This window comes from Nelumbo lutea, chromosome 2, assembly GCF_056320005.1.
Source record: "Nelumbo lutea isolate HS-2025 chromosome 2, American lotus-T2T, whole genome shotgun sequence".
In the NCBI taxonomy this organism is placed as follows: Eukaryota; Viridiplantae; Streptophyta; class Magnoliopsida; order Proteales; family Nelumbonaceae; genus Nelumbo; species Nelumbo lutea.
The window spans coordinates 45835098-45860965 of NC_142685.1; the positions used below are offsets into that span (position 1 = coordinate 45835098).

Below are 25868 nucleotides of genomic sequence, written 5' to 3' on the forward strand. Positions count from 1 at the left end.
ATATAATGTGTTGTATATTTCATCTTACTTTTTTTCATAGCAATAAATAGGTCCAAGTCTGGAAAGGGAGGTTCTGAAACAAGCGGTGAGAGACTTGTCCTCTCTTCAAGGGTTGAGAGTGTCTAAAGCTCAATTGTAGACGAATGAACAACTTGACATTCCATAGCCTCTGTCTCTAGTACCACCTCTGAACAATAAGATAAATAATGAAATTGGAGGACTAACAAGAGGAGGAGGAGTAGCATAAATGGTAGAAGACTCAACCTTAGGATCAACAAGAGAAGGCAAAGGAAATGGTGAAGAAAACAGTTCAAAAGAATGCGCCCCCTCAGAAGAATGACCATAAAATGGAAGTGACTCTACAAAGGTAACATCCATGGAGACAAAACAAGTTCCACTAGTGGGATAAAAAGAGCAATAGCCCTTTTGTGTGGAGGCACACCCTAAGAAAATGCACTTCCGGGCCTTGGGTTTAAACTTATGTCTCTATGAGCTAGGGACATGAACATAATAAATGCACCCAAAGGCACAAAACAAAATAGGAAACAAGACAACAAAGGAAAATTTGAACCCCAAGAGCTAAAAAGGCATGTGGTTAATAAGGTAGGTAGTTGTCATCAATGAATCACCCCAAAATCTCACTAGAATATGGTAGGCAAAAAGGATGCTCTTGGCTACTCCAATATGTCGATTCTTTCTCTTTACTACCCCATTCTGTTCTAGAGTACGAGGACAATAACTTTGGTGTATAACCCCAAACTTCTCAAAATATGAAACAATATCTCTTTTAAAATATTCCCTAGCATTATCTGATCGGAATATATTGATGTGGGTATCAAATTGGGTAAGCACAAATTCATGGAACTGTTTTACAAATTTGGGTACTTTAACATCGAAACGTATAAGATAAAATCAGGTGTAATGAGAAAAATCATCAATAAACAAAATAAAATATTTATAACCACCCATGCAAGGTAAATGGTATGGCCCTCACATGTTAGAGTGAACAATATGAAAAGGAACTGTAGATCTTTTATTACTTATAGAATTAGAGTTTCTACAATGCTTTTACAACTCGCATGACTCACAATGTAGACTTGACAACTTAGTTTCTTTAAATAAAGCTGAAAACAAAAAATCTCAACGAAGAAAAAGAAATATGACCCAAATGATAAAAACATAACATAATACAATTGACTGACTCTAACACATTTGAACTAAAAGTTGCTCTCGGAGGTGATACTTGACTTTGTCCAAGCATGTCCAGCAAGTATATTCCGTTCACCTCATGGCCACTTCCAATCACCTTCTGAGAGTCCATGTCCTAGAAAACACAATAAGAAGGGAAAAATGTTACACTGCAATTCAAAAATTTTGTCAAATAACTAACTGAAAGCAAATTAGTGTTTAATTTACGAACATGAAGAACTAAGGATAAGGTGAAGGTGTCTAAAGCTTTGACGTTTCCCTTGCCAGAGATAGGAGTAAGAGAGTCATCATCAAGGGTGATCTTATCTTGACCAAATAAAAGTTGGTTAGTAAAAAATAAATGGGACACAAGTCATGTGGTCAGAGGCACCAAAATCAATTATCCAAGGGATCCTACGATTACCTGAGATAGAAGCATGATTCGCAATAACACAAATACCTGAATGGGCATATGCAAATGAAGAGGGAATTATCTTTGATGAAGTAGGTGTTGTAGCAGTAGACTCCAAGTGACTAATTATTCGGTTATACATCTCATACTCAGCCCTGGCGGTTGCTAGCTGCTCTCCCACTAGCTTCTCACCACTACTCCTCTTCACTCTGTGAGGAGGTAGCTACATTTGCATTTCCACCTTTAACATTCTCATTCCTTTTTCTATTGTTTGCATTCTTGAGTCTAGCAAGTTTAAACTCTAGATGCAACTTCCAACATGTGTCTTTAATATGTTTAAGCTTCTTACAGTATTCACAAATAGCATCTTTCTTCCTAGTGTTGACCTTCAGTTTCATCACACATTAGCATAGTGATCCATTTGTGGCTCTACAGGTCGAACTTGTCTCTTGCTCTCCTCACTACTCACCATAACATAAGCCCGAGATAAAGTCACATCATCCTTCGCTAAAACATTATGTCTCACAATATCATACTCTGGGTTGAGTCCGATAAGGAACTTAGAAACCCAATTTCTTTCCACCAGCTTCCTATGTGTTTCAACATCCTTTGTGCACCCCCAAACCACAATCTCCAACAAATCAATCTCCTGCCAAAGAGATTTTAGCATGGAGAAGTAAACAGCTAAGGGTTTCTCCCCCATGTCTTAGATTATTCTCATCATTCTTTAATTTGTAAGCCCGAGCAACATTCAATTTTTTGGAATAGGTCTTCGTAACATTATCCCACACCTCATTTGCAGTTTCCATCCACAAGTAGTGCTAACTAATATGTGGCTACATAGAATCCACTAACTAACCCACTACAGTGTAATTCTCCTACATCCACCTCTCATAGGTAGGGTCATCTTCCCCTGGTTTCTTCTTACTCCCAATTATATAACCCCATTTTCCTCTACTACACACATGTATCTTAATAGACTAAGACCAAGCTAAATAATTGGTCACATCTAGCTTAATAGTTGTCACTACCCAAAAAAAAAATCTACATTGAGCCCCCATGTCCAAACCCGAAACCTATGGGATATTTGGTTTCTCCTCTAGTTTGTTCAATTAAGTGAAACACATATCAAAATAAGTCTCAACTGAGCTAGAATTGATATCCCAAGTAAAAAATTACTCTTCAAACAACCAACTCTAGAGTTTCACAGGACCCACTTGAAAAGGAGAAGAGGAGAAAGTTCAACCGCTCCTACCAAAGGTTCCAAAATCCTGTCCAACTCAAATCGCCCTTAATGAAAATCAAAAGGCTACCCTTTGATCTCCAAGCGCTAGCTTCAAAGTGTCTCTAGGATCTATAACTAGTTTTCTCTAGTTGTCTAGGGTTTTCTAAAAAAAAAAACTCAGAGAACCTGCCTGGGCTTTAACTAGGGATGAAAAAACTTTACAAAACCCTCCCAGATGGTCTACATAAGCTGCTCCCTAATCAATTCTCCATACACACTATGTATGGTCAAAGAGAAGAAAGAAAAGAAAGTGAGAACCTTCTATAATACCAAGTTGTAAATCACATATGCAATAATCTGAATTAAAAGAAAAAAATTGGAGAAATGAAGGAGATTGAAGAGAGAGAAGTGATGGAGGAAGAAGATGGAAGAAAAGGAAGAAGAATTGGGAATTGTTCTAAAACCTCTTTTCTACCCCCAATGATCTCTTTTATTTTTTGTTGTAAAAAATAATGACAATTACATGAGTACCCTTAGTAGGGCATCCATCACTAAAGGCAACAAGAAAACGGGCCCATAACTAAGGCCCACTACCTACTAGCATAAGTTATAAACATAACTTGAAAGAAAAACAAAAAAATTAAGGCCCATTCAGCTCATTATCTCAATAGTTTTGAATCTCGCTATTATCATCTCTATAAGAAAAGAGTTGTTGATGTGATATTGTACTCTTCACTTAAAAGAGTAACAACCCTTATGGGGGTGTCGGGCAATGATTAATACAAAAAAATTTGTGAGGAAACAAATCCTGAGACAGAACCTCCCAAGTTTAGCGCAAGATGGGATTGCCAGCTATTGACCTGGCGATGCTGAAATAGAGCTCAAAGGCCGATGATTCAATAACCTAGTAATCCCCCACTCAACTTTGCACCCAAGTGTTGCTCTAAGATGTTATAACTTAGACATGTGATTGTTGCTTAGGGAAATCATGTATGGCTATACACCTAGTAACCGCTTTCAACATGAGTCATTTTTTTTATAGTCTTGAAGTCATGCCTGAACAACCTTGTGGTTCTCGAGAACACGTCCTTGAGAATATCCCTTATACCTCCATGCAAGTAGTTTGCCTCTAGGATTCTATAAGTAATCGAGCAAACAAGGCATTGGGGATATAATTCCTTAACTAATTCTCTACAATCCCATAGCACTTTAGATTATCCTTATCTCTATTGACTTACAACATAGGAGTCTAAATGAGCAAGAAGAAATAAGGACTCCTGGCTTGTGAGGAGTAACCATTTTCCAACCTCAGAAGCCCTAGTCTTACAAGCCTAGAGTAGCCCTTCCCCAACAATGTTTGCCTCTTAAATGTGAGAATACCAAAGGTTAAGTTCAAATCTTATGCACACGTCATAAAAGAAGTGGGCTACATTACCAGTAACACATCATCGGGCATGTGGATCGTCTAAACTCACAGATAGAGAGATTAGGGAGTTATTAATTTATCTCTATTAAAAATTTGGGCAGCCCAATAAATAGACTTTCATTTATTTGAAAATGGTGTTAGTTCATTGTCATGTGGGTGTTTGTCCCAAAATGCTATTTGCAATGATGTTTATCAAATAAATGTTTCTCTTAGTTTATGTGTAAGCCAACCGTTGGGGAAGCTTCATTTTAACATTTCCCCTAACACCAAGGTATTTGTTTATTGTTTTGCTTATGCGGCACCTAGTGGCATCTAATGGCACATATCTGTCAAACAAGAGTAGAAAAACATTTAACAATCACTTTTCTCGGTTTTAAAGATAAATCAAGTATAAATGCATTCCAAATAAACGGAAGCCATATCGAACATTATCCTTATCTTTCATTCAGGTGTTGTCAAATTAGAAAATATTGTCAGAGCAAACCAAGCCTTCATTCTCTCTCCTCTCCTTCAAATAGGAATAGGAAAAAGGATTTTTTTACACACCTCATGCTTAAATTTTATTTTTTTTTTTTTAGTTTTGTGGCTTTTGCCTTTCAACAGCAAACTTATCTCTCCATCCACCATCCTTGTATGCTCCACCTTACGTAAATGGCATTGCAACACCTAGCATGGTGTTTGGTATGGCTTCCGCTTATTCAGTAAATGGTGCCATCTCATCACCATGTAGGTGTTTGTCCCAAAATGTTATTTGGTAAGCTTGTTTATTAGATAAACATGTCTCGATTTACATGCAAGCCAACCGTTGAGAGAAAGTTCATTTTAATGTTTCCCCCAATATTAAGGTATTTATTTATTGTTTCACTTGTTGGGCCTAATGGCATCTAATAGCGCCTAACTGTCAATCAATAGTAGAAAAACATTTATCAACCACTTTTCCTCGGTTTTGAAGACAAATCAAGTACAAGCATTTATTAAATAAATGGTTTATTAAATAAATGGAAGACATACCAAACATCCCCTAAAATATAGAACACCCCACAGTAGGAGCGAATGAGCCAACTTGGGATGATAAGATAATGCCACATGGTTCTCCTTTTTGATATATCACCAAGGGATGACCATGCAAGCCATGGTTATTAAATCAATCCGTAATCTGTCAATCTTCAATCTGTTTTATTTTTTCTGAATTGGTTGTTAATTCTTAAAATAAGGTAATGTCTAGAACTGATGTCACTTTTTCGGTGTTGTTTTCTCAGAAAACAATATTGCATTGATATAGCTTTTTTTTTTAAATTGACAATTTTTGTTTGGAACTATTGCTTCCACTTAGATGTTTTTCAACACCACATCAACAACAAACTGCTACTTTTAACCATATAAACATGATAAAACATTAAAAAGAAAAAGACATTTTCTCAAACCAAGTCTTTCCTGATTTTTAAGGTATGGTCTAAAAAACATTTTTCAGAAAAATAAATAAAAATATCCAACCAAATAGGTATCGTTTTCCCCCGCACCAAATCTCCTCTATGGCACAACTAAAAAACATTGCATCATCTCACGTTGCTTCGGGGGTTATAGGTTAACCCTCATAATGAAGCTAGTCCTATATTTTGCATTTTTCCTCATGCATATCATATCCAAATGCCACCTATATTATGAAAATTTTCAGCCCAATATATTACATGGTATTCACAAATCAGTTCTCTTTTGGTATGTTAAGTGTGTATATATAGTACAAAAAGAATAAAGAAAAAAAAACCATGAGAATATATTAGAGCTATCCAAGAATTCTAGAAGGTCCCAAGAATCAAGAAAATCAAGACAGTTGTAACTGAATAAGGCGGTGTTCGGCATCGTGTTCATCTCATGGACAGGACCGGTCCACGATATCGTGGACCGGATCATAGACCAGTCCCATCCAAACCTCAATTTATCATCAACGGCAAAATCTCGTGGTTAGGGACCGTCCGCTTGATTTTTGATCCCCTACTTCACACTTTCCCTAAAAGGCTTAAACCCTATTGTCTGTTTCACATTTTAATATTTTTATCAATAAATTATTAATTATCTTACTTAATTTTTTTATTTTTTTATTTTTAATGTTTTATCAATAAAATGATATTTAAAATATATTTTTTAAAATTTTAATTATTTTAGTATTTTATAAAAATAATATTTATTAGTTAATTTTAATTTATTGATGCACTTTCCAATATATTTATCATATAAAATGCAAAAATTATATATTTATGATTAACTGTGTAGATCAAGGTTTTTGAACCGCTGTTGGCCCAGATGATCAGACCATTTGGCTCTGGAACCATCTAGGCAAGCGGTTCCGTTTTACCCCAAACTTGGTTTTTGGCTAAAAATTGTTAAAAAGGTCAACAATCCATTGACCCGAGCGATCAAACCGTCAACCTGTTGAATGGTTTTTTACCTTTTTTATTTTTAATTATTTTTTTAATTTGTTTGTCAAAACAGGCCATTCATTCAAACAACACGGTCGGACTGTCGACCCGAAAACCAATGGCCATAACGTTTCCATTTCCAGGTTGTTTTTTAAAATGTTGGTGTAGATCATTCATAAATGTATATGAGATACATGGAATCAAAAAGTGTGGTGGACTGGTCCACACCACGCCTACAGAACGCCACTGTGGGTGTGGACTGGTCCAGTCCACACAATTTGTCCACAGTTAGAACAGTTGTAGATTGTGGCGTGAAGTGGATTAGTCCCTACCACAAGGTGTGGTGTGAACCAATCCACACCCACCAATTTTTGCATCCACACTAGCACCCCCTAAAGCTGATGTGAATACAAGTCAGTTCACCTTTGTATCTATAAATATGTATCTATGTTTCTGGTTTAATACAAGTCATTTTTTGCCACCAATCCATTTTGTCATTGTATCAGAGTCGAACGATACCCCCTATTTCCCTATTGACACTGCATGCATCTCATATCCTTTGAAGAAATCGCCGCCTCTGCGTTCTGAATTCCAATAACCCGTCTGTACTTCTGGCAAAAACGACCTTTGCGCCTCCTGGATAGAGGGTTGTCGCTGCATCTTGCTCCCTCCGATCAAGGTAATTCTTGCCTTCATTTTGCCATTTTTTTTCTTTGTTGATTAACCTGTCGCCATGGCTGAGTTCGATCCATCATCTCCGTATTATTTGCACCTGTCGGATAACCCTGGTGTTATACTGGTGCTCCACCCCCCCCCCCCCGGTGATAATTACTCTACTTGGCAACGAGCAATGCATAATGCACTACTAGCCAAGAATAAATACAGTTTTATAGACGGATCTCTACAATGTCCAGAACAATTTGTGGCTGAAGAAAATGCATGGATCAAATGTAATTCCATGATCATATCATGGATCCTCAATCCATTGCCCCGTGAGCTACAGGGAAGTGTAGCCTACGCAGAGTCAACTTAAGATGTCTTGATTGATCTACAAGAACGCTTTTCTCAAAATAGTGCACCTTGAATTTATCAGCTCAAGCATGATATAACACTCCTTCACCAAGGAGAACTCTCAGTTGCCTCTTATTTCACCAAGATCATAGAATTATGGGATGAGCTTGCAATCTTATCACCTCTTACAACCAAAGAAATATTAATGGAACGAGAAAAGGATCGGCTCTATCAATTCTTGATAGGTATGAACAACAATTTTACTAATGTTCGATTCGACATCCTTGCCTCAAAGCCACTTCCAAGCATCAACAGAGCCTATGCACTAGTTATTCAAAAGTAAAGACACCAAATCACGGTGTCATAGAAGAGCTTGACATTCCAAGAAGTTGTAGCTCTCCATGCTTCCACACCGCAACCTACATCTCGTCCCAAACGAAAATGTGAGCATTGTAAATGAAATGGGCATTCTAAGGAGCATTGTTATGAGCCCATAGGATAGACTTGCACTTAACTTTCTGCTTATGCACAGACTGATCTAAGTGCTCAGACAACCCCTATGAATCTCACACATGACCAATATGCTATGTCCGATAAGATTTATTTCTCCTTTAATGCACAAATGCACGATGCATGGATCCTTGATAGTGGAGCTTCAGATCACATGACTTCAAATATATCTTTATTATCGCATATGGTACCATTGCACATTCTTGCATCTGTCTCTATGCCTAATGGCTCTATTATCATTGCCACACATAAAGGAGAAGCACTTCTGGCTCCTAGACTAGGACATGCATATGCCCAGCAATTGTTCTCTTCTACTACTTGAAATGTGTGTGACATTTGTTAACATGCTAAGCACACTAGAGTATCACATAGTTTGGCCTAATCCATGTTGATATTTGGGGTGCATAACACATAGTTTCTCAGGAGCAAGGTATTTCTTAACAGTAGTAGATTACTATGGTAGATGCACATGGCTATTCCTCATGAAATGTAAGTCTGATACTTGTCAAATATTGATCTCCTTTTGCAACATGGTGCACACCTTCTTGATAATGCAAGTCTGAGACTTGTCAAATATTGATAATGGAAAAGAATTTTTCTCGGGGCCTATGCAGCAATTTTATCTAACTAATGGAATTGTCCATCAAGCATCTTGTGTAAATTCCCCCCAATAGAATGGGATTGTTGAAAGGAAACATCAACACCTTCTTGAGGTGGCTAGGGTTCTTCATTTCCAAGCATCACTTCCCTTAGAATTTTGGGGAGAATGTGTGCCTACAGCCACATGCTTAATCAACTACATACCGTCCATACCACTTCATGGAAAAAACACCATATGAAGTCTTGGTTAGAAAAACACCCAATTATAGTCATCAACGAGTTTTTGGCTGCCTTTGTTATGCCCAAAAACGGCCACTTCCTAAAGATAAGTTTGCTCCACGTGCTTCTAAATGCATTTGTGGGATATCCCTATGGAACAAAGGGGTACAAAGTATATAACTTAGCCATCGGCCACATATTTGTTTCTCGGGATGTAACATTTTATGAAAACGCATTCCCTTTCAAGGACCACGATTCAGCCATACTCTTTGAACATGTTCCAAATACAATTGGCACATTCAATGAGACCATCCCCTGTGCCCCAAACATACCAGTTAACTTTCCTACTACAACATCACCAACCACATCTAAAGCCATGTCACCACAACCCATCATTGAAACTGTTCCATTTGAGCCTCTTACTTTTTTTGCACCCACCCATACAAATACACGGCCTCTCCATGCTCATAGGTTACCCAACCATTTCAAGGACTATATTTGTTATGGACCTACTACAAAGTTGACCAATCTCATTGAGCCCAAAGCATATACACAAGTTGTCTGTGACCCTAATTGGCAATTGACCATGCAAGATGAACTTGCCACCCTCGAGCACAATCATACTTGGTCAATAGTTGATCTTCCTCCCAATAAATGGGCATACAAACTGAAATTTTGGGTTGATGGTTCCATTGAGCGTTACAAGGCTCGATTGGTGGCTAAAGGTTATACTCAAGTAGAAGGTCATGATTGTCATGATACTTATGCTCTAATGGCCAAGTTGGTTACATTCAGATGTATACTTGTCATTGCCGTAGTTCGTGGATGGGAACTCTACCAACTAGACGCCAATAATGCATTTTTACACAATGATTTACATGAAGAGGTCTATATAACACTACCACCCGCCTTTCCCTCTTTATCAAAGAACAAAGTGTGCAGACTCCATAAGTCCTCATATGGTCTTAAGCAAACATCTATATGCTAGTTTGAAAACTTTACCTCTGCCCTAAAGAAGATTGGATTTTCTCAGTCAAGTGTTGATTATTCACTATTCACTTCCTCCCAGCAAAATAGCTTCATTGCTATACTGGTCTACGTTGATGATATTGTAATTATAGGATGATCCAAACCGCATAGCTTAGCTCAAAACATGCTTGGATAGTTGTTTCTATCTCAAAGACTTGGGTTCATTGCAATTCCTGGGCCTTGAGATCACCAGATCCGATTCCGACATTTTTGTTTGCCAACATAAGTATGATATGGATATCTTAACAGAAGCTAATATGGACTCCAAACCCATTTCTCATCCTATGGAACAACAACGTCATTTTGACGACCCAAAGAGTCCCACTTCTCAATGACCCAGCTCAGTATCGACGTCTGGTTGGATCCTTAGTCTACTCACTATTACTAGGTCCGAGCTTAGTTATCCAGTCCATGTGTTAACTCGATTCCTAAGTTTCACCTACAGAAGAACACGTGGTTGCAGCGCGACGTGTACTTTGATATCTCAAGACTAATCCTAGTCAGGGTATTTACTTTCCTAGCCACAATGAACTTCAACTTCAAATATATTGTGACTTTGACTGGGATTCTTGTACACGGCAACCCGTGACTACAAGTGAAGCCCTTTGGCTCTGGCGTGTCTCCAACGATCTTCAACTGCCTCTATTACAGCCTACTGTGACAGCAATCCATATAACCACTAACCCAGTCTCTACGAATGCACAAAGCACATTGACATTGACCGTCATTTTGTCCGAGAACACGTCTAGCGCAAAGACATTCAACTCTACCATCTCTCCTCCAAAGACCAGCCTGTTGACATCTTGACAAAGGCCTTGGGTGCTGACCAGTTTATTCTTCTACTAGATAAGTTGGGCATTATCCATGCTCCAACTTGAGGGGGAGTATTAGAGCTGTCCAAGAATTCTAGGTCCCAAGAATCAAGAAAATCAAGACAGTTGTAACTGCAAGCTGATGTAGCAATACAAGTTGGTTCACCTCTATATCTATAAAAATGTATCTATGTTTCTGATCTAATACAAGTTATTTTTTCGCCACCAATCCATTTTGTCAGAATATCACACGAATAACACAAACCGTTCAGACAATGAAGGCTTCTCTATAATTTCCTGTCATCGAGATGCCAACGACCAAAAGTTCAAGAAAAAAGATGGAGAAACAGCAAACCAGCTGATGAAAGCCATTGCTGTTGCTGTTTCAAACCTTCCGCAGTGGTTCTTAGAACAATCACCAAGATCATTGCCTATGAGCACAGTAATTCCCGCTGATGCACACGCTGCAGCAAATGTAAGCGTGGATGTAATCTGAGATGGAAATGACCCAGTATTACAAGCTGGCGAAGAAGGCACATAAAACCGGAGGAACAATGAAATGAAATATTACAATCACCATGATTCCAGATGGATCCTACAAAGAAAAATCAGTGTAACAAAAAAAGGCGCAACTACAAGCAATGGCTAGCACACTCCTCCCTCTTCTTTAAGAGGCACATGTCTAATTGGTAAATACCGCTTTTCTACCCCAATTTTTTTATTTTTCATTATCTATCTTTTTAACTCTTTGGAATTGCCATGTTGCGTTGGTTGCAGGTTTTGTTTGAGGGTTTGTTTGGTGATTAATACAAAATCATACTTGCATCACTGTTTACATTGCTCAACCACACAATATTACAATAATATCCGCATGAATGAAGCATGCACCTGAATACTTGTTATATCTTAGAAATATCATCCATAACCATAAGCAATCCACGTATCTGAAGTGCATGTATAATGTGGATATATTTGCGTTCACATACGAATATTAACATAGGCAAATGATAGATATAAAATATCTACATCTGAGCATAGCCAAAACCTTCTTTTCAATTTTTTGAAGAGGCTTTAGCTCCTGATAGGATTCCCAAATAGGTAAAAAGGAAATTTTTTATAAGCTGAAAGATAACAGATTTCACTAAAAATGAAAGGGGTACATGAGAATATGTACAAAAAGAGGCACACACATAGATTACATAGGCATAACTCTCTCGCTATGTAAAAAATCCCTATGAGCTACTGATTTAGCCAGCAATCCGCTACAAAATTTAACTCTCCGGGAATCCAGAACAGAATTGCGTTCAAAGAGTCCAGAATATCCTGAGCCTCATCCAGATAATGAGCTAGCCTCCAATAGCCCCCCATTCTTCTCCCCAAGCCATCTGATGGTATTGCTTGAATCACCTTTGATGACTAGGGAAGGTGATGTAGGACCAGCTCAGTTCTAGTCCCTAGAGAATGTTGAATGGTCACTTGGATCAGAATTTTATGGCAGTTGATGGCTGTAATGGCTTCTTGAAGGAATAAAAGAGAAAATAGGGAGAGAAAGAAGAGAGAAAGAAAATACCTGGAATCACTCACAGGGTGCCTAGAATCACTCTAGGGCATGGGAATCACTCACCATAGCTAGCATAAGCTGAAGAAAACTTAATAAACTTCATTGCCTTTGTGTAAAACGTCCATACATATTTAAACCCATAATAATCCTAGGAGTCAAATCATAAGTCTTAGGAGTCAAACTGTTAGACTCGATAATCCTAGTAGGGCTCAAACTAAGCTGTCATATCCTATTTCAATTCAAAGAAGACTCAATAACTCTAATCCCACTTATGCAATGACACTGAAATTTTAAATATAAATAAACTATAACTAGAAAAATTAAACCCTACCGTTGGACCCTACAGAAAAATTATAAAATGGCAAAAATACCCTTGGTGTTTAATTCAGTCCAAATCCCAAGTACCATCACTATGCCATATCAGGACCGGTTGTAAGGCCTTCTTCCTTCTAGAATAAGTCTTCAAGGGTGCTGATTGATTTCTATCAAAAGGCAAGCCAAGATCTCTTGCAATCCGGAGTCCAGTTAGCATGGCTAAAACTACAGCCTTTGTAGAGTATGCCATCCCGATTTGGACCATTGTAAGCCCACAATAAATTTCCATCCCCTCCCTTAAACATACCACCAATCCCTACTAGACTAGGGCTCCCAAGGGCACTTCCATCAAAGTTCAGGGTCACCTCTTCCAATCTTTAGTGAAGGGTGCTTGTTGCTTTTAGAGAGAAAGGAGAAAAAATAGAATCTCCACAGTGCTTCTCTGGATATCATTCAAAGATACCACCCATAAGTTGCATAAGTAGAATATGTAGGATAACAGCTCACCCATAGATCTAGCATTATTGTTGAAGATTCAGTTGTTTCTCTCCTCCCACACCCCCCAAAAAACTGCTTGAACCACAATGTGCCAATAAACGTTTCCCCTTTTTCCAAGGCATCTTGCTTGCCATTGGCAAAAAAGTCTTCAATGTGTTCAGGAAAGACCCAGCAGTACCCTACCAGGTTTAAGAAGTACCAAACTTTCCTTGTTTCTGGGCAATGTAGGAGGAAGTGCTCAGCAGTCTCACCATTGTTAAAGCACAGTATACAAGTATAGGGGGAAATACACAGTCCACCTTTGTTTTTCCTCTGTAGTAAGTCACAAGTGTTTATTTTTTTGGTAAAAGGAAAATTACCCACTTGACATCCCAACACCCCAGCACAATCTTCAAGAAGCCCTCCTCCAGTTTCCCTCATCCTTTATCATAATGCTCAACTACTTATCCCAAGTATATGGAGTTGGCTACATGAATCCTATTCCACCATTCTGCTATGTTCAATGTCATATCAATTGTTAAAGTTATGGGCCCTTAAATCATTTCTCACTACTTCAGCCCCTATCATAATGCCCTTTTTCAAATTATTTTTAAACCTGACAATCCTTCAAAATTCTTCAATACAGATCTAAGATTTAAAGCTTCTTCCACAGATGCCTTCATAAGCACTAATTTATCATCCACATAACCATCTGGAAACATCTAAACCACCTCAATCAGTTCTAGATGATCACTTGAATTTAGCATAGCTCTAAGGACTTCTGCCACCAAAACAAAGCGTGGAGAAAGAGAATCGCCTTGCCTGATACCTTAATATGCTTGAAAAAATTCCATTGAGGATAGCGAAAAAAACAAGGATCAATTAACCAATATAAGACCTCTCTCACTTGCCAAAACCCATAACTCTCATCACCCCCTAAGAAGCCACACGCCCCCACTTGGAAGTCTATCATACACACACTCACCAGCCACTAGCACCCCATCAAGAATTTACCTTCCTTTAATGATGCCATCTGGGCGAATAGGCCCCACCACCTCATGCAAAACTGCTTCAAGTCTTCTAGGCAGTAATCTTGCAATCACCTTATGGACTTGATAATCACTATCTACTACTATCCAACAAGTGAAAAGATTATCATGATTTTTTGTTCTCTTCCTGCACTAGGGTTTCATATTTATGAACCAAGAAAAGGATTCATGTTTATGTAGGTTTGGCAAAAGGTCTTTATGATCCCACCTTTATCCAGTCTTGGAACCGGCAAAACCAGCAATGGCAGAGTTTTTTATCTCTCTAAACTTAATAGTCTCCTTAAATTCCTTCAAATCCAATTTCCCTTAATTTAATACTGTAGCAGCCCTAAAATTTTCACCATAGGTAAGTATTCACTTCTTAATTCTCTAACCTAAATAAACCTCAAATACAGCCTTAGGCTTGCAATTGTAGATTATCCCTACATGCCCTGCATCACTATGCTAATAAATAAGCAAATAAATACATCAAGAAAAGTTAGGAATGGGAACAGCTAATAGATTAGCTGACATGTGTGCAAGGTTGACACCGTGGAAAAATACTTACGAAGGAGCAGGGAGTTAAATTAACATGCAATTGCATCAATGAACTCTATTTGTCAGCCATTGGCTGTTTTGTAATTGGCATGTTCCTATGTCTCCATAACAGAGAGTAATGGTTTGTCATTTTACATTGGTGTTGATGATCATGTGGAGGACAGTAAGAGCTGCATTTGTGTGGACAATTTGGGAAGAGAGAAACAATAGAATCTTCAATGAAAAGTGCAGATCTAAGGAGGACTTAATGGAAGTTATCCTAGTCAAAGCTGCACACTGGGTAAAAACCTTGGAAACATTCAGAGTCTTTTCAGTCAATAATATTATCAGAACTTGGTCTGAAGTAGCACAAACAGGTAGACTCTCTGAAGAGGTGAAAATGGATTAGAAGCCACCGGCTGAAAGTAAACTGAAATTGAACTTTGATGGCAGCTCTATGGGCAACCCGTGAGAGACCATCAAGGTTTGGTGGTTGTGATGTATTCAGGTCCAGCTGGCTTAGGAGATTCAGTCAATGCAGAAATCATTGCATTCCTACAAGGTTTGAGATTAGCATAACAGCTTAGTCTTAGAGATTTGGAAGTTGAAGGTGAGTCGCAGCTAGTCAAAGAAGCACCTTGGAAATACAAACATGTGTTTATGAAAATTGGTGTGATGGCAAAGAAATAAGCTTCAGCTGGGTGAGAAGAACTGCAAATGGGGTAACAGATGCATTAGCTAAACAGGGAGTAGATAGGCCAAGTCTTTTCTGGGCAAACTTGTAAACATTGTTACTGAAGGGTGTTGGAATCTCCCAACAGTTCTATTAAGTTCAACCTTAAGTCTTAATGAAATCTTTTTTTCTGATAAAAAAAAAAGGTTTGTTATTTTACACAATATCAATAAAGTTATAGCTTGTTAGCGAATAAAAAAAAAAGGTAGGAAACAGGGATAATAGGCAACAAGATAAAGAGAAGCTGACTGAAATTGTTCAGTCAAGTATAACAGAGACCATGCCTATCAAAAAACAATGGATAGCAAAGACCAGGTTAGTACCGGTAAGGCATAGTTTGGTGCAAATTAGAGCCTCTTAAGTTGGGGAAGGCCAAACAGGAGCTTTTTCTTCTTTCACCTTTGCAATCGTTGATGTAGAAAGAAATTAAATATGCGCAATTTTACCATATAATGTCGATACTTATCAACAGAAGAGTTGATATAACAGAGATCATGTGCTTTCTTCCTTCACCTTTTCTTCCTCTCCCTCCTTTTGCACGTGTCATTCAACTAATTGATAATTTAAAAAAGAAACCAAAAATATACAACATAAATAAAGTGCACATAAAAGTTGACACAACTTTGATGATGATTATGATTTATTACTATGTTTTTTAATAAGTGGTAAGAGAGTATTATATTATATTAATATACCAAAAAAAGGGGATGAAAGCCCCGTGGTAATAACAGTAAACCATAAACAATCATCTACATATATAAACTGCTACTCATCAACAGAAGTGTTGCACATTATGTCCTCTCATGATCATATCTGAAATCCTTCAAACTGTGAGCTGTGACCCAGCTAACCAGCCTCCCTTAAATTATTCTTATCAACCTCTCATGCACTAGTTTTTACCACCAAAGGTAAAGTCATTTCCTTCCTTACATTCTGGAAAAGAACAAAAAAGGAGGTTCAACAAAATTTTTCCCTGGCGGCATAACCCTCTAACAGATCAAGAAGAGAGAAGCATAGGGAAGCATATTGGGGACAGTAACCCAATTCCTTTCCTTTGAAAAGCAAGAAATGAGACCATATGCTAAAGGTGAACAGTTTCCTCTGTTCTACAGAGACTGCAACAGCTTCCAAAATTTCTTTTTCTTGAGATTAAATGATTAATTGTTAGAATCTTGTCTGCTAATGACTTTATCACTTAATACACTTTTTAACAAGAAAACAAAGGTTGAGGCCCTGCAGATCCCTTTCTTGGTGAGAAAAGGTGGAGTTCTGATTTGTGGTCAAAGTGCATTTCTTGAGTTATGACCAGCTGGTGAGATAAAGGTCAAAGAAGCAGAAGGAATTTCACGGACACAAAGACAGAAATCAAAATCCAGCACTGTCCAGGAGTCTGACTCAACAATACCAAAGAACATGAACTCATTGACCTTAGTATGAGATAGTATAAGCTATTAAAATAGCCCAGATTTCATTTGAGTTCTATATTTATATGCCTATAGAAAATGGGTCTAGAAGTTTATCTTGTTGCTTAAATAATGCTTAAGAAAAATGTCATTCATTGCATATATTGGCTATTCCTTTATGTAAAATAAGCAAGGAGAGAAAGGAAAATGGTATGATTTGTCAAAAAAAAAAGGGAAAATGGTGTGCAAAGTGTCCCTCAAGAATCCATGGACTGTCAGAATCCAACACAAACACTTCATTCCTTTAGAAAAATCTGCATAACACTGTTAACCCCCCTCCCGGGCCAAATCTAAAATTGTAACTGGGGAAAACATGACCCTTAATAAAGTTCTGTTACAGCACATATCAAAGTCGATACAAGGTCAGAGTTTTCAAGCAACAATCTCAAATTATTGCAGATATTCCTGTGCACCACCATTTAAACACCATGCATTCTGAAAATTAAACTCACCACAAAGTATTATCAGACATAACTTACCCCATCACCAATGGTGAACAAACTGATAACTCGGGAATTCCGCAAGCATCGCCTCACTAGAAGGGCATATATATCAACAAAAGCTAGTGATAAGCTCCACACACTCTGCAAGCCAACTGCTGCTACAAGGTAACTGACACAAGTAACGGACAGGACATGCAAAAAAAGGTTGGTCAATACCAAATTCATGTACTAGAAACAAATTTCACTTGATCAAGGACCATAAGCACAACCATCAAAGTGGAAATATAAACAATGAAATGGAAGATGGCTCAAAGTGCACTATTGGACTAACTGAAAACCTAAAATCATAGTCTAGATTTTAGAATTTAAAATATATATATATATATATATCAGATTATGGTTCATCCAGAGTTCATACATATTGATAGAAGTGATCTGGGGAGAAATTTAGGGGAAGTGCTGGAAATTCATATTTGTAATCTGGAAAATGTGTTTTGAGTTTGGATCCTACATTCTTGGTTGTAGTGGGTGATGACTCATCACCTTCTTGTATTTTCTTTTATTGTAATGAAATTTTTGATTTTTACCTATCAAAAAATAGTATAGATTTTAGAATAAAAAAACTTGAGTAAATTTCAAGAAACCTGGATTCTCACCATGTTCTAAGTTGTTTTTAGCAGATGAAAAATATTTGGAGAAATGATGGTCCATTTACCTTCACCAATGAAAAAATTTCAGTCCACCTTCTGAAAAGTTGATCTACATACATGTTCAGGCACAAAATTTTCACTTTTATTTGTTATTAGCAACCATAGAAGATTTCACTAGGTGGTTTTTGGATTGTGAAGAGAAATCTGGAGAAGGATATTTCCCCCAAATTCACAAGATTTTGAATTTTGCAGTTTGGCTCCAAAAAGGCACCATGCTGAATTCAGAAACTTGAGAAATTATTTGGCACAATTCCATTTTAGAACTTTTGACATAGAACCATCCACTAAAGCATCAAACCCCAGGCCAAGCTTTAAAGCAGCTCATCTTCAAATCATGAACTGCCAGCGCATTTGCAATTTCATTAAAAATTGCTGAACAATCTTACCGTAACATCCCATGACAGCTCCATTTGAGTGTAAGACATCATCTTGCCCACTTGTAGCGATATGTTGTTAAACAGCTTACATGTAGTCACAAGTATTTTGGAGAATGCTTTGTTGGGTCTAACTGACTAAACATTTAATTGGTTCACAAATGTACTATTTTAGGGATTTTTTTGGAAAACAGATAAGGTAATTATTAGATAGAAACCAAATGATACAACATACAAACAGGTTTGCCAACTAGGCAAATTCCACTTCAAATACATCAGTCAAGCCACAACTGAGAACCATCACAAAGCTCAATCAGAGACATATAAGTGAATCCCTTAGAAACAGAAACCTAGGAGCCAATTCCACCAATCACAGCCTTGATCAGCGCCCCACACACACCTAGATCTGCTCAAAAACAGTCTTCTATTTCCTCTCGGTCCAAATGGTCCAGATGATTGCTCCAGGGATAAGCTACAAGATTACTTTTCCCTTGGCACCATATCCAGGTCCATACAAGGCCCTTAGAAGATCCAACAGGGAACCAATCACCCAGGCTAGCATGGCTGCACCGATAAAATGCCACCAGATCCTGCAAGCTGATCCTTCATCTGCTGACATAAAATGGTGGAAAGAATGCAAAGATGGGAGATTTACTGTCAAATCCATGTATAATGCATTAATGAGGTCCTAGATGGAGGCTGACCTCCCAAGAATCGAAGCTTTTGCATGGCTGATTTCTAGAGACTGCATTCTTACACGGGACATATTGAAGAAAAGAGGCTATCAATTCCCAAACAGATGTGTGCTATGTTTTGCTGAAGATGAGAATGTTATGCACTTGATGGTTCATTGCTTCTTTGTGAAAAAGATCTGGTCCTACTTTAAGCTCTTTAAGGCGACTATATGGGCCCCAGTGGACTCTGCTAGAATCTTTGGTGATTAGCTGTGAGTTGTGGAAAGTACTAAAGCAAAAAAGTCTCTAGAGCTGCATTCCATTTGTTGTCTGGTGGGAGAGGTTTGGAGGGAGAGAAACAAGAGGATTTTTGAAGGGAGAATGAAAAGCTTGGAAGAAGTTGGGGCAGCAATCTCTTCTTTATTTGTTGGCTGGGTGTTGGTACTCCCAGAATTTGAGGGACTAAAGAAAGAAGATTTTGGTTCTGACTTTTGGCATACTCTAAATGTTTAAGATCTGATTTGGTTATGTAATTTTCTTTTTGTTGTTGTTGTGCTGGGGTGACTCTGGTCACTTAAGTTAGATGTGTCTTTTATTTTCAGCAATAATTTTTTCTCTTTTATTTATCTTCAAAAAGGTACAGGTAAGTTTAACTTCACCCTGACCTAAGATAGGGGTCTGAAATCCATTAACAACAGTAATTGTACCCTTCCCTGGAGTTAACTTATATTTAGTAAAAAGTAAAGGCATACCAGTCATATGGGCATTGGCCCCAAAGTCTACAATCCATGGGCCGGAAGATGTAGAACAAGAAAGTGCAATACTTTTCTTAGCATATGAACTAGATGAATTACTAGGACCAGAACCAGACAAGGAGGATGTTCCACCCTTTTCCAGCTGCAACAAGATACTCTGGAGTTTATCCATTACATCAAGGAGTCAGGAGCATCAAAAGACTGAACATCATTACCAATTATAGCCAAGTGAGCATTGCCCTTCTTCCCAGTTTTGAATTTTTCTAGCCTTAAACGAGGATTGAGCTTCTAACACTTTTCCTTAGTATGACTTGGTTTCTTGTAATAATCACAAATAATATACTCAATCTTCTCAGTAGCAAGATGCTTACTGGTACTTTGCTTGGGTTGAAATGACATAAAGGCAGAGTGATAAATCATAGGAGGTGCATCATGATGGTCCCTCTATTCTCCTCCCTTTGTACAAGGTAGTAAGTGGAAGTAAGAGTGACAATGTCGGCACTAAGCTTAGCATATTGGAACCACTCTAAAAAATTGGTTCCATCAAATTTAACAATGGTTATCATACCATTAGAAATATTTGCATTGCCCAGGAGCACATTGGAAACTATATGTACATCCTTGGATGATTCCATACTCTATCACACAATTAAGAGACACAAGGAGGCCAAAAAACTAGGTTAATAGCAAAATAGAGAGAAGAAAATCTCTCGAAAATTGTTTAGGGCTTAGAAAATTGCGGGACCACTTCCCATCATTCCAAACAATGTTTTAAAACCCGAAGGCATGACACGAGGCGACCCACTACCTAGAGGTGTGAGGCATAGTTCAGAACGTAAGAGGCATAAGCTTCCAAAACACAAGGAGGCATAAGCCTCCTTAAGAGGAGGGGTCAAGGAGAAGAAGGAAGAGAAAGGGGAGGAGGAAGAAGAGGAAGGGGGATCTCATTTTTTCTTTATTTTTAATAACAATCTTTTATATTAAGAAGAATAAAGATGCACATCACTTTCATTCCCCTTATCTTTCCGTCCCTTCCCTTTCCTTTTCTCTTTTTTTCTTCTCTTTCTTTCTTTTTCTTTTTTTTTTTGATAAATCTCTTTCTTTCTTTTTCTTTTTCTTTCCCTTCCCTTTTCTTTTCTTTTCTTTTCATTTCCTTTCCTTTTTTTTCCTTTTTCTTTTTTTCAATCTTTTTATATGAGATGTGCATGAGGCACATGAGGCGTACGCCTCTAGCACGCCTCATGAAAAAAGCACATGAAGCATATGCCTCAGAGGTGTTAGCGCCTCTGGCATACACCTCAGGGCATTTTGGGCGCACCTCCAGGCGTATGCCTCCCACGCCTTTTAAAATACTTATTCCCAAAATGTAAAACAACCCAAACGGTCTAGGTTTTGCAATAAAAAACTCCGTTAAACATGTTGTATTAGGCCCAACATCAGGTCTGGAATCTCTGCAATTTTCTTCTTGAAAAATCTACAAAAAATCATAGAAGCTTCAAACAACTGCAATAATCATACCAAAAAACTTCTAAAATCAAGGCAAGCCAAACCATGTAGGATTCATAGACTACCACCATCACCTGTACAGACTACTGACGTCATTTGGCTATGATGTCAGCAAATCATCTCATGGGAGAGGACCAATAGAAAAAGTCTTCCTAAGAGCCCCTATATGCTCTAATACCAAGTTGTTGATCTAGGGTTTGTAGAAGAAGAAGGATGTTTCAAATGAGAAGTGTGTGTTTCTGTTACACCTTCAAACTTGCTATTCATACTTTGAATAAAAAATTACAAGAAAGCCCGTACTTGGGCGCCAAATACAAAAAGATGATGAGAAGACTAAAACACCCTTGCCCAAGCATTCTCAACAATTTTTTTTCCATGAAACAGCCTTAAGTTACATCCCAATTTGCTTATGTGCACTTCATGTTTCATTGTGTATTTTATTAGGAGCAGATGCACGTAATGATGGCTTACCATTATTCCTTAATGTACTTATAGTTCCATGCAGAGGGATATATAGCTTGAATCGCCATTAACTGGCATAAGCTTCTAAGCAGGATGAATGGTGTTTCTCACTTCAAGAGACAGCATATGGTATTCAAAACAATGGCATCACATGCTTTCACAGTTCTCTGGTTTTTCTCAAATAAAAACAAAAAAAAAAAGGTCACTACATGGTTTTTACTTTTTTCCTTGTTTTGCTCTACAGCATAGTGTATAAAATGGCAGTTAACTGGTTGTGTAGAAGGGAGTTATGCAACATTGACAATGATATTTCACAAGGTTCCCCATTAGCAGGCTAAATTCCTTATAAATAATTTATCAAAAAAAAAGAAACTCCTTATAAATAACAGAGTGCCATATGGGACATGAAAATAACATATCCAGGTATACTCAATCAAGCCAACAACATGCATTAAGAGTTTCATGCAATTACAGGCCTGAACGATTGGATTCAAGAAAAATAGATATCATGTTAGCATGGGATTGGTAAAAGATGGTCAGATAGAGTTCTGTATTAACATTCTCGCTTGTGCAGACATAGGAAAAACATGAATACATGATTGATCTCTGGCTCTCAGTAAGTCAAATTTTATGGATTTTGTCCTTTTTTTTGATAAGTAACAATGTTTTTTTTGTCCTTAATATGCGTTCATAGTTGGAAAGTTGTGAGTTTGAGTAAATTCTGTAGTGAAAAAATAAAAGCAATATTTAAATCGAACTAGATTTGCATCCCTAGTCTGATGTCTAAAAGAACCCAATATGATGAAAAAGAACCGATAGGATGATAAAGTGGGTAGAGACATCAGAATAAGAAATGACAGAAATAACACGTTACCAGAAGGCTGTGACAGAGGTAAAATCGTTGGTAGAAGCCATGACGCAAACTGCTGCAACTGCAAAGACAGACTGAAATAAACGTAAGGCAACCCCTCCGGAGGTTCCAGGCATGCCTTGGATGTCCTTCATTCTCACTCTCGGTACATTGCCTGCAGCATCGGTGAGTGGGGGAGCTTCTATTGGGTGCACTGCAGGATGGCTTGCATTCATCGCTTCAGAATGATATACTTATAGAACATGAATTCTTATATTTTATAGCCTTACGATGCGCATGGGCATAAAGAGACAACAAAGCTTCTGTTATCGTAATCAAACAGCTCTAATCTGGTGAAACAGAAACTACTAATCTCCCTCTTAACTCGATACTCACATGTCGACCAACAGAGATCCCGATAATGGAAAAGGGAAAGACAGGCTTGTGGCCTAATTCCACGAGTTTGGTATGGATTGTGAAAAAGCCCTAACCTTATTGATTTGGGACATAAATGAAGAAATGCTTCCGCCAACGAAATCACATATCCCAGAAGCGATGAATGTAACCCTAGACTTCCACGATTCAGGGGAGAATGAAATAAATCTCTTAACTCAGAACATTCAAATAATTACGCTCCTCGATTCAGAGTTCTGGTTTGTGGCTGGCGGAGCTGACAGACAAATAAACAACAATATAACCCCACTCCCCAGTCCCCACCCTTCTCTCTCTCTCTGCTTAACGTATATACGGTTATACGCGGGACGGGAAGATTATATACATATGAGATTTTTCCAGCTACTTTGGCCTGGTAAATCTAAATGTTTATTTTAGATATTAATTATCACATTGAATTGTTGGATTATATTATATTGGATTAAGTTGCGATAAAACCATATTTGATCCGGTTATAAATGAATCAAATTCAGGTTCACCCAAAAAAAAAAAAAACAGATAGTCTTCAATGGATCGGGTTCAATTTCGAAATAGACAAAATTACTGCTTTTTTTGTGGTAAAAGATTTTATTCCAACAAAACAACACCAAATGATGGTATTGATACGTCGTCTGCATTTTTTCGTATGAAAGAAAAACAACCCTCTAACTACCACTGTCCTAAGAACCTGCAAGCAATAACTTTCGCACGGGAAGACTTCATCTCTTTAAGAAACAGTAGGCTGAGCACAGAGAAGACTCGCCTTTTTTCCCCCTAATGTTAGTATCAGCCGATTCGACCAAGGGAAATAGACCCAACTTGATTATTCAGGCTAAGTTTGGTTTGTAGGATGGGGATAAGAAAAAGATAATATTTTAAAAATATTTATTTTTCTTTTATTTGTTTTGAGGAAAATAAGAGATGGAATGAGAAAAATGTAGAATATCAGGTTTCAAAATTGTGAATTCGGGGTCGCACCAAAACCATGTGATCCGAGTGGAAAAATGTGAGAAACCACTATTTCCTCTCTCCTTTGATGAAACGAAAGATGATGGCACCCCTCTCCATTCATACCCAGAAACAGAGCAGCGGCAGCGGCACCCCCTCTCAGCCACTCCCTTCCTCCCTCTCTCTTCTCTTCTTCTCTTTCTTCTTCTAGGTTTGTCGACATTGGTCGGGAACGCTCCCTTCCTCCCTCTCTCATCTCTTATTCTCTTTCTTCTTTTGGGTTCGCAGACACGTATCTAAGTCCTGCCATGGTAGAACTTAGATCTGGGTTCGCAGACACAGGTCATAGACACTCTCTTCCTCCCTCATTCTCCTCTCTTCTTCTCTTTCTTCTTCTGAGTTCGCAGACACAAATAAGAGCTTTAGTCATGGAGTTCCCCGTCTCTCTCTCCATCTTCCTCTTCTCTCTTCTCCCTCATAACAGTGTTTTCTTATTATTTTCTCATGTATAAAACCAAACAATGAAATAGTACATTTTTACACTTTTCCCATCCCACCCAAATATTTCCACAAACCAAACAGAGCCTTAGGGGTGTTGTGGAGTGTGGATGAAAAATTGATGAGTATGGATCAATCCACAACACATCAAAGTCCACAATTGTTATGAATTGTGCCCATAGTGCCATTCCATAGGCGTGGTGTGGACCGGTCCACACCACACTTTTTTGATTCCATGTATTTCATATACATTTATGAATGATCTATACCAACATTTAAAAAAAACAACCCAGAAAACGAAACTATTATGGCCACCAGTTTCTAGGTTAACAATCAAACCGTTTGATTCAAACGGACGGGCCATTATGACAAACAAATTAAAAAAATGATCAAAACTATTGAACGGGTCAATAGTTTGACCACCCGGGTCAACGGGTTGTTGATTTTTTTCAGTGGTTTTTAGCCAAAAACTAGGTTTGGGGTAAAATAAAACCGATTGCCCGGATGGTCCCTAGGCCGAACGATCTGACCGTTCAGGTCAACGGTAGTTCGAAAACCTTGATCTACATAGTTAATCATAAATATATAATTTTTGCATTTTATATGATAAATATATTGAAAATGCATCAATGAATTAATATTAACCAATAAATATTATTTTTTTTATAAAAATAATAGTAAAATAATTACAATTTTAAAAAACATATTTTAAAATATTCTTTTATTGATCAAAACATTAAAATTTTAAAATATAAGTAAAATAATTAATACTTTATTGACAAAAGATTAAAATGTGAAACATACAATAAGGTTTCAGCCTTTTCAAGGAGAGTATGAAGTTGGGGACCAAAAAATAGTGTGGACAAGCCCTAACCACGAGTTCTTGCTGTGGATGAGAAATTTGGGTGTAGATGGGACCAGTCCACGATGCCCGTCCACAGCCAGCTGAACGGATGTTCATCCCGTGGATGGTCCTGTCCACAAGATGAACACGATGCTAAACACCGCCTTAATAATTTCATCTTAATAAAAGGCTTTCTTAAACAAATTTGAAGCACAACGAGCTGAATGATATTTTCAATTGGACTTCATTCAAGTCGGTTCAATATATTTTTTTAGGTGACCTAGTTGCGTGTGACGATTTTTTAAAATTGTTTGTAATTTTATTAATTACAATTACAATTTTGTTTACTATTTTAGAGCTTATGATATTTCCAATCGGCCAAGTTGGTTTGAATAAGCCAACATTATTT

The 25868-nt window shown here is 37.8% G+C and overlaps 1 protein-coding gene across 2 annotated transcripts; it reads right to left on the minus strand.

Annotated features, from left to right (window-relative positions):
- Positions 1–1006: 1006 nt before the first annotated feature.
- Positions 1007–23914, minus strand: LOC148870336 (CASP-like protein 5A1). Of its 2 annotated transcripts, none has more exons than XM_088968221.1 (3): positions 22762–23534; positions 17443–17575; positions 1007–1324 (listed from the first exon to the last, which is right to left on the minus strand). In XM_088968221.1, exons 1-3 carry the CDS (start codon positions 22971–22973, stop codon positions 1115–1117), a joined length of 555 nt encoding a protein of 184 aa, XP_088824347.1. In that variant the 5' UTR covers positions 22974–23534; the 3' UTR covers positions 1007–1114. The 2 variants fall into 2 exon arrangements, with proteins under 2 accessions (XP_088824347.1, XP_088824348.1); XM_088968222.1 differs by lacking the exon at positions 1007–1324 and adding an exon at positions 10958–11341 and having other exon boundaries at positions 22762–23914.
- Positions 23915–25868: the final 1954 nt, after the last annotated feature.

Coding starts and splice junctions, on each gene's coding strand:
- LOC148870336 (XM_088968221.1), bottom strand. CDS start 22,973: ATGAATGCAAGCCATCCTGCAGTGCACCCAATAGAAGCTCCCCCACTC. Junction 17,576..22,761: donor ACCTCTGTCACAGCCTTCTG/GTAACGTGTTAT, acceptor TACTTGTGTCAG/TTACCTTGTAGCAGCAGTTG. Junction 1,325..17,442: donor TGTTCACCATTGGTGATGGG/GTAAGTTATGTC, acceptor TGTGTTTTCTAG/GACATGGACTCTCAGAAGGT.